Raw genomic sequence first — 15,093 nt, 5'->3', positions numbered from 1 at the left:
CTGGTCAGTTAATGCTACAGCACAATTCACTACAATTCATCAGCTTAGATTGAAGTGAAGTAAGCATGAAGGTAGACGGCTGCGTTGACTCTGGATTTAATAAAGCACAGTGGACCAGTCCTCTTTCTGATGAGAGCAAATTTTGCATCTCATTTGGAAACCAAGGTCCCAGAGTCTGGAGGAAGAATGGAGAGGCACACAATCCAAGATGCTTGAAGTCCAGTGTGAAGTTTCCACAGTCTGTGTTGGTTTGGGGAGCCATGTCATCGGCTGGTGTTGGTCCACTGTGCTGTCCACTCAACGCAGCCGTCTACCAGGACATTTCCAGAGCACTTCATGCTTCCTTCATTTTCCAGCAGGATTTGCACCTGCCCACACTGCCAAAAGAACCAAAACCTGGTTCAATGACCATGGTATTACTGTGTAATTACTGTGTGATTTCATGTAATATTCTAATTTTCTGGGATTTCGATTTTGTGAGTTTCATAAGCTGTAAGCCATAATCATCAAAATTATAACAAATAAAGGCTTGAAATATCTCACTTTGCATGTAATGAGTCTATATAATATATACAATTCTTGAATAAATCAACTTTTTGATGATATTCTAATTTTATGACCAGCACCTGCACATACACTCACCTAAAGGATTATTAGGAACACCTGTTCAATTTCTCATTAATTCAATTATCTAATCAACCAATCACATGGCAGTTGGTTCAATGCATTTAGGGGTGTGGTCCTGGTCAAGACAATCTCCTGAACTCCAAACTGAATGTCAGAATGGGAAAGAAAGGTGATTTAAGCAATTTTGAGCGTGGCATGGTTGTTGGTGCCAGACGGGCCCGGTCTGAGTATTTCACAATCTGCTCAGTTACTGGGATTTTCACGCACAACCATTTCTAGGGTTTACAAAGAATGGTGTGAAAAGGGAAAAACATCCAGTATGCGGCAGTCCTGTGGGCGAAAATGCCTTGTTGATGCTAGAGGTCAGAGGAGAATGGGCCGACTGATTCAAGCTGATAGAAGAGCAACTTTGACTGAAATAACCACTCGTTACAACCGAGGTATGCAGCAAAGCATTTGTGAAGCCACAACACGCACAACCTTGAGGCGGATGGGCTACAACAGCAGAAGACCCCACCGGGTACCACTCATCTCCACTACAAATAGGAAAAAGAGGCTACAGTTTGCACGAGCTCACTAAAATTGGACAGTTGAAGACTGGAAAAATGTTGCCTGGTCTGATGAGTCTCGATTTCTGTTGAGACATTCAGATGGTAGAGTCAGAATTTGGCGTAAACAGAATGAGAACATGGATCCATCATGCCTTGTTACCACTGTGCAGGCTGGTGGTGTTGGTGTAATGGTGTGGGGGATGTTTTCTTGGCACACTTTAGGCCCCTTAGTGCCAATTGGGCATTGTTTAAATGCCACGGCCTACCTGAGCATTGTTTCTGACCATGTCCATCCCTTTATGACCACCATGTACCCATCCTCTGATGGCTACTTCCAGCAGGATAATGCACCATGTCACAAAGCTCGAATCATTTCAAATTGGTTTCTTGAAAATGGCAATGAGTTCACTGTACTAAAATGGCCCCCACAGTCACCAGATCTCAACCCAATAGAGCATCTTTGGGATGTGGTGGAACAGGAGCTTCATGCCCTGGATGTGCATCCCACAAATCTCCATCAACTGCAAGATGCTATCCTATCAATATGGGCCAACATTTCTAAAGAATGCTTTCAGCATCTTGTTGAATCAATGCCACGTAGAATTAAGGCAGTTCTGAAGGCGAAAGGGGGTCAAACACAGTATTAGTATGGTGTTCCTAATAATCCTTTAGGTGGGTGTAAATCAACTTTTTGATGATATTCTAATTTTATGACCAGCACCTGTATATATATGAACACCAGGTTTATTGTGCCTTGTAGGCATAGGCTGCAGTGCTGCGTAAAATAATAATAATAATAATAACCTATAGCAGGCGGCATATCAATCGTTAAAAAGGAACACTTCAGTAACACTACACTAGAGAAATATATATTGATTATCATATGTCACTTCAAATGTTTCCATTCGTTATATCGTTATGAAATGAGATTGGAGTAAAAACATGAAGCCTAATGTTTGGTGCGTTTTGCTTTTCAGATATCCACAAACACAGTTTTTAACAGTAAACATGGGTCTAAACATTATAATATTCAGCATATATCTAGCAACAGTTCAACTGCAATGTGAAGTTTATGCAACAATAACATTAACTAATATAATTCAGAATACATTTCTTACCTTACATCTTTCTTGCCTTCAAATCGCGTTCTTCTTCTGAGGTAAATCCAATGTAAGCTGACTAAGCTCACAGCGTGTCTTCCAAACTCGACGAAAAGCAGAGACTGATGAATTTTGGTGCTTTGCTTTTGAGGTAATGAGGGCGTTCGTGTTCCTTAACGTGGAGATTTGCATGTCAATCTGTTTTGCGCGTGTGGGCGTGGTCACATTAAAACTAATGAGCAAGGGTTTGAGAAACTGGATATCTTGTTGGTTTTATAAAAATTATTTAAACAGAGAATATTTGTTTTCATTTTGAATCCGATCATTTAAAAGTACACACTTAAATGTTTATAAAGACATATGGGTCATAAATGTGTGACAAGTATTCGCTGAGTTTTGTTTCAGTTTATAGACGTGCTCAAGAAAAAAAAGTTCACAGAGACGGAGAGGCAGAAAGCACACCCTGTTTATTTTCTTTATTTTACAAGAGCACAATGTTTTGTTTTGATTGTAAGTGGACACATACAAAAGTAGACATCTCACAGATTCTTTTTTCATATTTCTTTTTCCTGTATGACCATAAATGACGGAGTAATTTAAGTTTATTGTGCTACAATATAAAGAAAATCCAGCAAAACATACCGGCACATTTGCCAGAGGGTTAATGGAACCCGCTCCCTAAAGGAAGGAACGGGGACATTATGTCAGAACTGATTGACACATTGAGATCTCGCCTGAGAGCCCAGTCACCTTCAATTAGTAACAAAAACAAGCCAATGTACAAGCCAAGTGTGGTAAGCCACTCCCTTTACATACGAGTATATAAGGCAGCATGCAACTAACTCATTCAAGTTTGCTGAGGGGGTCCCGGCCATTCAGCAGTAGTACAGGGGTTGTGGCAGGCGGGACGTTACTCTTCAGGGAACGGGGGTTACATTAGTAACGGAGACATTCCCTATCAGTCGGTCACGTTCTACGTCACGTCAGAACTGACTGAAGCATCGGGATCCCTATGGATAGCGGCACAACCGCTGATCCTTCCTATTTAAGTCGCATAGACCTCCATACCTGGTGGGACGGAAGAACATAACTTTCCAAGGGGAAGATCGATGGCTGCTGTTCCTTTCTATTTACCCAATACAGCCACGACTGGTTGGACTAACCCTAACCCACGACTAACCCAACGCTCAAGAGGAGGGCTACTTATAGACTGAGCCCTCACCCCAAGGGGACACGGCACACCTTGGGACTGATATGTCAAGACGATGGCATCAACTATCTAGTGGCCAACCTCTGTTTGGAGACAGCCTTTCCCTTCTGCTGATCTCCAAAGCAAGCAAAGAGCTGTTCAGAACTGGGCCCGTGTTTATCAAGCCTCTGAGAATTACTCGCAAGAACACTGCTTAGAATTGACTTAAGAGTAAAACAATTATTGGCTCAAAGCTGCGTTTAAAAGTATGTTATCAAGCATCTCAGTCATAATTCAAGTGAAGTGTAGGACTAAATCTTAAGTGTCAGTCTTAGAGATGATTCATGACACTTTGCTGTGCCACAAACAGGATTTTCTATGATGACATGGGCATGGATCAATCACTGAATACATTTCCTTATTTAAGAATATTATCAGATAAATTCACATTGAATGGTGAAATTCCTAAGGGGAGTTTACATCCAACACACATTTTACAATACATAATTTTCAACAGAATACATTATGATATACATATTGGCAATGAAAGATAAGTATGTTTTTCACCATGTCTCAGGGCTCTCAAGTGTCACGCATTGAGCGTGACAGTCACTCATTTCGGTCTTTTGTCACGCACTCCCGCCACACATTGTATTTCTCACGCGGAAAAACTATTCATGCCGCAGCGCCCAAAATTTCTCTGGCCGTGCCGATCTCACTATGGAACCGGCAGCCAGGTCCTCTGCAACTATGTTTACAATGGTAATTTAATCTTTTTTTTTTCTTTTTTTTTTTAAATAAGTGTGAGTTTTCCTACTTCTTGAAACTTTCAGTTTTATAAATAGAGACAATCTTTAAAGGATGAACAAAAATGTTTTGGTCAACATATTAAAAATAACATTTAAATATGATATAGTTTTGAAGTGCTGGAAAAAGATGTGTAGGCTACTTTTATAACCGCAGTATGTTATGCCTGGTTCAGATTACACAATTTTTTTTTAATGTTACGATAGTCACTGTGTCAGATTACACGATTTTGACTCCTAAAAATCTTGTCATGTCGTGGACAAGAAACATGTCAGACTACACGTTGCTTTACGACCAGTCATCGCGAGCCGTCTCACACACACATTCACTCGCACATATATGTACACATGCACTCACTCACATACATGCACTCGCACACACACACACACACACACACACACACACACACACACACACACACACACACACCATACTCTCACTCACTCACACACTCACTCATTCACTCACTCTCGCTTGCGCACGCACACACACACACACACACACACACACACTCACTCATCCAGAAGACGTCCTCACAGGAGCCAGAATGAAAGTTTTTTTTACGTCTTTTCTGGACATTGTATAGATGTCAATTAAAGACGTGCTACAGACATCATTCTTAGACATCCAGAAGACGTCCTCACAGAAGCCAGAATGAAAGTTTTTTATACGTCTTTTCTGGACATTGTATAGACGTCAATTAAAGACGTGCTACAGACGTCATTCTTAGACATCCAGAAGACGTCCTCACAGAAGCCAGAATGAAAGTTTTTTTTACGTCTTTTCTGGACATTGTATAGATGTCAATTAAAGACGTGCTACAGACGTCATTCTTAGACATCCAGAAGACGTCCTCACAGAAGCCAGAATGAAAGTTTTTTATACGTCTTTTCTGGACATTGTATAGACGTCAATTAAAGACGTGCTAAAGACGTCATTCTTAGACATCCAGAAGACATCCTCACAGAAGCCAGAATGAACGTTTTTTATACGTCTTTTCTGGACATTGTATAGACGTCAATTAAAGACGTGATAAAGACGTCATTCTTAGACATCCAGAAGACATCCTCACAGAAGCCAGAATGAAAGTTTTTTTTTACGTCTTTTCTGGACATTGTATAGATGTCAAGTAAAGACGTGCTACAGACGTAATTGTTAGACATCTAAAGGCAGCCAGAATAAAAGTTGTATTAGACGTGTTTCCTGTAGTAGAAATGTCAAAAACTGTTAAAGGAGTCATAACCTAGTATTACCTTGGATACCTACTGCTGTATTATAGTCTTTCAGGCCCTTCTAAAAAAGAAAAGTGGAAAAAAAATAAACACAGAGCTCCTCAGACCCTTATTTCTGAAGGCATTATTGTCTCGCGAGATCTGATGCGATATTTTGGCTGTCGTGGATGGTCATTTTAATAATGCAAATGAGGGGCGCGTTGATTGGTTGCAGGAAGGAGGGGGTTTGACACCGCAGGTAATGATTTAGCATATCATTCCAAAATGACATCATGGCGCAAGTTGTGAATGAACCCGACCTGGCCGCGACCGGCTTCCCGGCCAGTGTATAAGCGTTAGGCAATCAATATACAATAGCCGAGTTCATGATGATCTCAGTCATTTGTTTTTTGCAAAGTACGTTAGCAGCCATTCCCCATGTTTACCTCGAAGCTAATACTCCCGCCAGTGTTGTGCCTGAACGCGTTCATTGAACGATAGTTCATGAACTCGTTCATATTTTGGGCGAACGTGAACTGAACGCATTACTGCCTGATGAACGTTACTGTGAACTCATTCATTCTGGTGTCTGTGTGAACGCCACGCTCTCTCAGTTTAACTTCGTTCAGTAGGATGCCAGATTTCTATAAAGCCTTCCAGGCGAAAACCCACCTAAAACACACCGTAAACCGGCCTTAATATGTAGCGGAAAAACACCCAATCTGGCAACACCAGCCACCAGTGTCTACTGACTCTCTTGTTCGATTTCGTTCATCAAAATGAACAAATCTTTTTTCGAGTCATTTCGTTCATTTAAGGGCTTTAAATGTTACTATTAACTGGCAGATTCCCCGAACACATCAACCTACGCAATCTTGATCATATTCTGAATTAAGAAATCATTATAATGCAGTCAAAAATCGTTTACAGGGAACATAAATAATTACTTCACCTCGAGTCTTTCGTTTATTTGTCTAGTGACAGACGCAATAGCATACCGCATTAGCAGTTAGCTGCTGTTTGTAACACACAGTAGAGCAATAAAAACAGTCTTACCGTTTCAATTGCAGGCAATTTTGTTGGAATGGCGCTTTTCCCGAGCTTCGATGACAACTTCGCCTGATATTGCCCCAAATTTGTGAAGGATTCCGGCGTACAATGTTTAGCACAGCACAAACACCTAACGATAAGCCAGTGGGAAGGGTTGAAGGAACCGCGTCATTAAAAATGAATTTAATCCACTGGTCCCTGATAGCTAGGTCCGTTCTTGGTAGAGAAAACACATTTACATGTTGATTCTGGCAGTCAACCACAGAGCAACTCACGTGTGCACTACGTTTCTGCATCTTTCTCGACTGAATATGAGGGGGAGAGGGGAAGGGTGGGCTTCCTGCTGCGGTGTCCATATATGGTATATCCTGCCCCGTCTTGACGTCAAGACGGGGCAGAAATCAAAATCTCGTTTTTTAGTGCGCGTGCACGTGGGCTATTTTACAAACCCTGAGGTAAACAAACGCTTCACTTTTAAATATCGGCTTCCCGGCCAGTGTATAATCATTATGCAATCATAACATACATTGATTCTCGTGGAAAAGTGAAAATTGCAGGTTATGACTCCTTTAAAGACCCATACTGACATGGAAATCCCATATGTGCATTTTGCAAGGATCCAACTTTAAAAAATATTTACTTACAAATATTTACAAAACAGTGGCAGTGAGTGAGCTAGTTCGCACTGAGAACAACCCAGTTACTCATTGTTAATGGTTGTCGTGTCATGAAACTGCAGACACACAGACCAAGCAGTTTCAGATGATCGGCTACAGACTTTATTTGGGCCTCTGTTGCAGCTGGGTCCCATTTCATGACAGAAGCTACAATCAAAGCAAAAAAATCCACATGTAAAATAAATAAATACAAATGCCACTGTTGTGGTTTAGCTTATAGCAGAGATACATAGTTGAAAATTTGAGTACTCGAATCAATTAAATGAAATGAATCACAAATCAAGTAAAATTACATCAAGCCTGATATAAGACATTCCACACACACACACACACACACACATATAGGGGCCATTTACAACTTCATGCGATTTTAGTGATCGGATAGCTATATGATCTTGAAAAGACCAGGTGTAAATGCCCTCCGAAACGCATTCGTGACGCATTTGAATCTGATTGCTCAAACCACTTCAGGAGGAGGTCTGAGACGCAGTTATGAAGACGCTACTGCCGCATCGCCGCTGACCATCTTATTCATCAAGCCAACGTGCAAACTATCGCAAATCAAAGTGAAAGTAAGTCCCCGATGCTTAACACACAGTTATCATCATTAAAAGTAAAGAAACGAAATGATCTTACCAGGGCTGTTGCGCTCTCTCCTATTGCGGTCTTTGATTAAGTAAGGGATAATGCCCGACGAGGTGTCCATTAACAGAAATTAATGGACGACGCGGAGGCGTGAAGTCCATTCATTTCTGTTAATGGACACCTCGAAGGGCATTATCCCGCTTATACCATGGTCACTTACAAAAGAAAGAAATATTTAATCAATTAAATAATACTTTAATGTGTTTTAGAGTAAAAATCGTGAGGGTTTTTATTTATTAAGTCGAGCGCACTATTTAATATCTCCCGTATACAGGCGTTGCCAAGCAACGTGGCCACAGCGACCCGACCGCAGCAGTTGATCAGTGAGTTTGAGCCAGCGCAATCATTTAGAACTGTCATCAGGCAAATTGACGGGACGCCTTTCCTAGGTGTACATTATCACTTTTTAATGGACACCCTGCAGCCAATCAGAATCGTGTATTCACCCAGACCATGGTATAAGAAATTTTAACGGATGATCAAAATGCAGCTCATATCTGTTGCTTTCGGTGACGTGAACGCCATTAAATTTGCATAGCGAGGGAATCGAAGATCGGATTTATATCCGTTTTGCAAAAACACATTTATGTGACCAGGTGTAAATGGAATTGTTGTGATAAAACAGATAGCTATCCGATCTGAGAAAACGCATCAAGTAGCTGGCCAGGTTTAAACAGCCCCATATACACACACACACACACATATTAGGGGTTTAAGTTAACGGTTCACAAAATTCATGGTTCGGTACGTTTTCGATACAGGAAAAAGAAAGAAATGCCAGAGAAATTTCCTTGATTTAATATTTTTAACTTTTTTTTATTTTTTATTAAACCTAACATCATAAAGTATTAATTATGAGACAGGCTACATTAAACATCCACTCATCGTTGTATATACCTTGACAATGAGAGTGTGTGGTGCTGTTATGCACATTAGAGATTCACGTTGCTCTTTAAGGTCTGCATGCTAGAGGACCGCAACACAAGGTCACACACTTCTGATTACCTGCACACACACATATACACACCGTCATACACTCTCTGCCCAGGGCAAACCTCGTCGATGCATTGATGATCAAGCTCCTCTTTCCTCCAACACACAGCACGAGTCTTTTTTAAATTAATAGTTTGCATTTGAACTGCTGGTATCCCCGTGTTCTCACTTCTCACTCAATTCTGCTGAAAGAGGAGCTGCACTGATGGGTTGCCAGATATTTGTCTCGGTCAAACAAAGAGAAAAATGTGGAGCAGTTTGAGAAACAACGTCAAAATGACTCCATCTGCTGGTAAACACCCAGTACTGCGATTTTAGCAGTCATTCTGCAACTGGTGAACAGTGTTTGTTTAAATTATTAAAAAGATTTAAATATAAATATAAGACATCCAGACTCCAAACTTTTGAACAGTATTGCAAATGTTCCATGTAGCGTCAACTTATATAATAATACAATAATTATGCAATTGTTAAGAAATAACAAAAGTAATTTCTGTTCTTTATTTCCTGAAAGAAAAGAGACAAAATTAAAAAAAAAGGACAAGAGACAAAAAAGTTTTTATTTTTGTATAAAAAAATGTTAATAATTCAGATTCTTTTTTTAGATGATCCTTTACCCAGAAGGCAGATGTAAATGAGGCAGGAGCTGCTGAGTCTGATCTCACCTGTCCAGATGAACGAGCAGTGAACGAAAGACAGTCTGCCGTCTGCTGCCATCCGTGTGAGAAGATTTACGTAGGAAAAAAAATACTATGGAAGTAAATGAGGTACATCAACTGTTTGGTGACCGACATTCTTCAAAATATCTTCTTTTGTGTTAAGCAGAAGAATGAAATTCATACAGGTTTGAAACAATTTGAGGATGAGTTAATGATGACAGAATTTTCACTTTGAAGTGAACTAATCCTTTAATGAATCCTCCGCTCCCTGAAGGAGGGAACAGAGACATTATGTCAGAACTGATTGACACATTGAGATCTCTCCTGAGAGCCCAATCACCTCCAATTAACAAAAACAAGCCAATGCACACTGGCGAGCGAGATTTGGTGGTAAGCCACTCCCTGTACATACGGGTATATGAGGCAGCATGCAACTCACTCATTCAAGTTTACGCTGAGGAGCTGAGACAGGGGTTCTGGCCATTCAGCAGTAGTACAGGGGTTGTGGCAGGCGGGACATAACGTCCTTGTTCCTTCCTTCAGGTAATGGGGTTACATTAGTAACTGATCAGTCAGTCTATCAGTCAGTCACGTTCAATGTTACGTCAGAACTGACTGAAGCATCGGGATCCCTATGGATAGCGGCACAACCGCTGACCCTTCCTATGTGAGTCGCATAGACCTTGATACCCGGTGGGACAGAAGAACATAACTTTCCAAGGGAAGGTCGATGGTTGCTGTTCCGTTCTGTTTACCCTATACAGCCATGACTGGTTGGATAACACTGGGGAAACGTGCCGAAACCAGATGGAAAGGGACACAACAGAGACCACATCCTCACCATAGGAAGGTAACATGTGGAAGTACACATATGGACTGACCCTGGGGGCAAATTAGACTCTTGTATCCCCCATGAGAGGGGAATGGTGCTGCAGGTAGGACACCAATTAGCAGGTAGGAAACCGGCTCCAACATGAGATTTTTGCGAATGTGTTGGGTGTCGCCCAGCCTGCAGATCTGCATATGTGTGACAGAGAAACACCACACGCCAACGCTCAGGAGGAGGCAAAACTCCCAGTCGACTGAGCTCTCACCCCAAGGGGACACGGCTCACCCTGGGACTGATACGCCAAGATGATGGCATCCACTATCCAGTGGCCAACCTATGTTTGGAGACAGCCTTTCTCTTCTGCTGATCTCCAAGGCAAACAAAGAGCTATTCATAACTTCTGAAGCTCTGTGTGCGGTCCACGCACGGTGCGCAGTGCTCGAACAGGACACTGCAACGCAAGGTCTGGGTCTGCCTCCTCCATGAGTGGCGCTTGCAAGTTCACCACCTGGTCCCGGAAGGGGGTGGTGGGAACTTTGGGCATATATCCGGGTCGGGGTCTCAGGATTACCTGAGAGTCAGCCAGTCCAAATTCCAGGCATGTTTCGCTGACTGAAAATGCCTGCAGGTCCACCACCATCTTAGTACATGTGAGCACAGTCAGGAGTGCTGTCTTGAGAGACCGGGTCTTGCAATGGCTCAAAGGGCGCTGTCTGTAGGGCTGTTAATACCACAAAGAGTCCTTAAGCTAGGTTTATACTCGGCGCGTCCGCACGAGCACGAAGGTGCGCACAGCAAAAATGACGTCATTGCGGTGTGGGCGGTCGTGCGCGTTGTGTTCGCAAGACCCAATTTCAAGTGCCCGACATTTTTTGTAACAACGCGCGTGGCGCCGCATCCGAAGATGAACGACTTCGAGCCGAATCTGGCCGAGCTCGAACTTCTCACCACACCAGCACCCAGTTTGCACGTCTAAATTAGTTGTTTACATTTAAAAAATGAGCATACAATAGCATAAAAAGTATTTTTAATGAACATAAAGGTCCATGTTTAATAAAAATGTTCACGAAACTTAATGAAATGTTTAGTGAAATTCGAAAATATAAGAGATTGTTAATTTATTTATTGTATACACATTCTCATACCATATATTTTGTTTTATTGTCACTAGTAATAATCTCAGGGTTTGCTGGGTTTTACACGATTCTTTTTGTAGTGTGGTATTGGTGGTGGTGTACTAAAATAAACATTGTCACGTGTGTATAGCTTCTTCTTCTAACCGCTGATTCCTGATGGTTTAGAGGACAATTACTGGAGTCGCTGCCTATCGTTTCAAAATTTAGTACAACGGCGAGCGCGTCAGGTATAAACGCCTCGTCCGTTTGGGGAGGTGCGCGCGCAGCCTCGCGCTGCGGAGCCAGGCGAAAGTATAAACAAGGCTTCACAAGCTTCTGTTTAAAGCTAGGTTTATACTCGCCGCATCCGCACGGGCGCGAAGGTGCGCGAGGCAAAAATTACGTCATTGCGGTGTGGGTGGTCGGGCGCGTTAGGTGCGCAAGACACCATTTCGCTTGGCGGTTTGCATAGCTTTTTTTAACAGCGCTTGCGGCTCCGCATCCGAAGATGCCCGACTTCGAGACAAATCTGGCCGAGCTCGAACTTTTCACCACACCGGCACCCAGTTTCCACGTCTAAATTAGTTGCTTAAACTTGAAAGTTAAAGGGATGGTTCGGAGTAAAATCAACCTAGGGTCCTTTGCACCATGACCTCGAGCCAAACACCCCCCAGAAGCCTTTTTTCCCTTGGTTGAACATTATTAAAGTTAGAGCTTATTTAGAGAAATCAGCCGGATGGCTTAGTGAAGGCGCTAATGGATCCAAGGATGTATCTGGTAAATTACCCCACTAATAATGCCCAGAACTTCTACAGTAGTACAAATAGGTTCTGTAATCTGTACTCATAAAAGTTTGACTTTTATGAGTCCAACTCCAAGTTTGACTCAGGAGAACGAATTGCCGAGAAAGGAAGGACGGAAGTCCGGTTATCTCTTTATGTATATTTTAAACAACAATGAAACAAAATATGTTACAAAACACCACTCTGCCTATTACGGCTAGATTAAATTACATTAAAAACAGTGCGTTCCCCCCCCCTTCTGGGAAAAAGCTCTTCATGCACATGCAAGAAAAGCACGGGGCGGGGCGAGATGATCTTTGCGTCGCACCCAGATCCCAGAAACCAATCATCCAGCCGCAATTGCTCAGGACGAGTCCAATGCTCACACCGGCCCGGGCAAGCACGGCTGTCAATTCGATTCAGCATGAGTAAACACCGCCAAAGCGGAAAGCTCAAGTGCCATCTTGCTCTCCAGAGGATAATAGCCCTCTCTCCAATGCAAGTATCGACATTTGATCCTCATCCAATGCGTCGAATGATGCGCTTTGTTGCCGTGATAGGAACCTGCGCTTTCATCAGCCAGCTTGATGGCACACAACACGCTAGAGGAGCGGGAGATCCATGGGAATTTACCCAGCAGAAGAGCTCTCGCTGTAACCCTCAGGTCTCTCAAAGTGTTAGTGTGCTTTACACACACGACGGGCTGGATAACAGCAGAGGGGACTCTAGCCTTTATGATCATGATCCAGATCATGATCAATTCAATTCACATTTATTTGTATAGCGCTTTTGACAATACATATCGTTTCAAAGCAGCTTTAAATAAAAGGCATGTGTCTACATTACAATTTAGAGTGATCCGATATCAGAGGTGGCTGTGTCCAAGTTATGTAATTCAGAAATGTACATATACAAATATCACAATGCATTAATTTAAACAATGTATTAATGTAAGGCAGAAACAATGAGCTCATTGAAGTGATGAATCATGATAAGAACATGAACCATCCACGAACGCAGTCTCAGCATTAACCTCACATATTAGCTTCATGAGTCCATTTCACATCACTATAGTTACATCCGAGGACATATGTTTATTATAGCCTTGTGTTCTATATTTATGAGTATATATTATAGGCTATAATATATATTATAAGAGATTTAACAGCACGGGAACTGTTGAGAAGAGAGACTTCCTTCCGTGAGATGATTCCTTCCTCCTCCTTTCCAGAATCATGTGTTGGTTTATATTGAGTTGTTTCTGAGTAAGTGAGCTCAGGATTTTGTGATGCAGGGTTTCTGGATTATCTTTCTCCGGGTAATTTAGTTAGTTTAGTTAGCTAAGTCCAGGTTAGGTTTTTTGTTTCCTTTTTTTTTTTTTTTTTTTCATTTTGGCCAGGCTCTCCCCTAAAGCTATCACCCTATTTTCATTATTTTTCTTTTTTATATTGATATTGTTGTTGTTACTTTGTGCCTTTTTTACTCTTTATAACAGAAAATGAAAAGTTAATATCGGTTGAATTGGTGGTTGTGTTGTAGATTCTGGGACAGAAGGTTGGAAATCCTTGTTCCTCTCCATGGTTTTCTTTTTCTTTCTCTTTTTTTTTGTAAAATGGAATTCTTCTATACTTTGTTACCAGCTCTTCATCCCTAGATGGGAAGCTATGTAACACTATACCTCCTCCTCATTGTAAATATCCAAATTTTTGATCCAGAAACATACAATACAACATGCAATGCTGTAGTAATTTATTGAGAAAGTAGAAAGAAACAAAGATGGGTAAATACACAAACCCCTGGATCAAACGGGTTAAGAATCAGGTGCATTTATAACCATTTCAAACCTTTACTGAATGTGCACTGAAACTTATCATTTATCTTAAGGATAAAAGGTGCATACAGATAAAATGAAAACAATGAAAAAAGTGCAATATTAGTATTGCTCAGAAAACAGAAGTTTGGTATTTTGCTTGTAGGATCAGTGGACTGTGGCGTAACATCCTCTCATTCCACTTAATCTGGCAATGAAATCAGAAAAGAAAAACCATTAAGGCAACATACACATAGTATAAATAGTAAAAATGTCTACACACCATGTCTCTCTCACTGTAAAATCCAACAGTGATTCTAACTAACACTTTTTAGTTAACTTACTTAATTTCATAACTTAATTGTAAAAATCTAGTAATCTGTACTATTCACATACTATGCCTTTTTTTTTACTCAGAAAACCCAAGTAACAATTAATTGATTGGTTTGAGTTTGGCTTTTGAGGAGGGGAAAGTATTAATGGACTTTTCACTATAATTTCATCCACTTCTGCAGTTTATTTTTCTCTGCTTGCATTCACTCATTTCCCAAAGTCATCTTGAATGTTGAATGATCAATTCAACTGAGAACATCACATAAGCTGACTTCATAAATTGATGATGATTTTGATGAAAATGTTTTTAGTCACCATTATGGTGATTAGCGTTCCCTTTGGTTGAGCACTTGGAACTTAATTTACACATATGTATATATATATATATATATATATATATATATATATATTAGTGGTGGGCCGTTATCGGCGTTAATGCGCTGCGTTAACGCGAGACTCTTATCGCGCGATAAAAAAAATATCGCCGTTAATCTATTCCCCAAGTTGGGTTGGGAGATGATGACGCAATCTACCCGCGGCCGCGAGGTACACCCGGCTGCAACGCATATTCGTCGTCATCTTAAGTAAACACGGCTGAAAGTGAAAGCTGCAACATCCATTATTTGGACTTGGTTCGGATTTAAGCCGTCCGACAAACAGCAGCAAACTATAGACAGAGTGTGTGGGGTAACGGTTCGGTAAATTAACACACGAC

The 15,093-nt window shown here is 41.3% G+C and overlaps 2 protein-coding genes across 6 annotated transcripts in view; both read right to left on the bottom strand.

Moving 5' to 3' along the window:
* LOC307162669 (fucolectin-1-like) overlaps nucleotides 1-15,093 on the bottom strand; it is a 380,376-nt gene that overhangs the window by 328,237 nt on the left and 37,046 nt on the right. The gene's annotated exons all lie outside the window — the stretch shown is intronic.
* LOC307162660 (fucolectin-1-like) overlaps nucleotides 13,635-15,093 on the bottom strand; it is a 38,444-nt gene continuing 36,985 nt past the window's right edge. For all 5 annotated transcript variants that reach the window (XR_013821960.1, XR_013821961.1, XR_013821962.1 and 2 more), the window contains one exon: nucleotides 13,635-14,253. Coding sequence is in view for 1 of the 5 variants with exons in the window: in XM_079878132.1 (XP_079734258.1) it covers nucleotides 14,249-14,253 (5 nt within the window). In the remaining 4 variants the exon portion in view is untranslated. The remainder of the gene's footprint in view (nucleotides 14,254-15,093) is intronic.

This window comes from Squalius cephalus (assembly GCF_949319135.1).
Source record: "Squalius cephalus genome assembly, chromosome: 8".
Taxonomy (NCBI): Eukaryota; Metazoa; Chordata; class Actinopteri; order Cypriniformes; family Leuciscidae; genus Squalius; species Squalius cephalus.
Note: the sequence above shows the minus strand (reverse complement) of the source record. Positions and strands in the feature narration are given on the sequence as shown.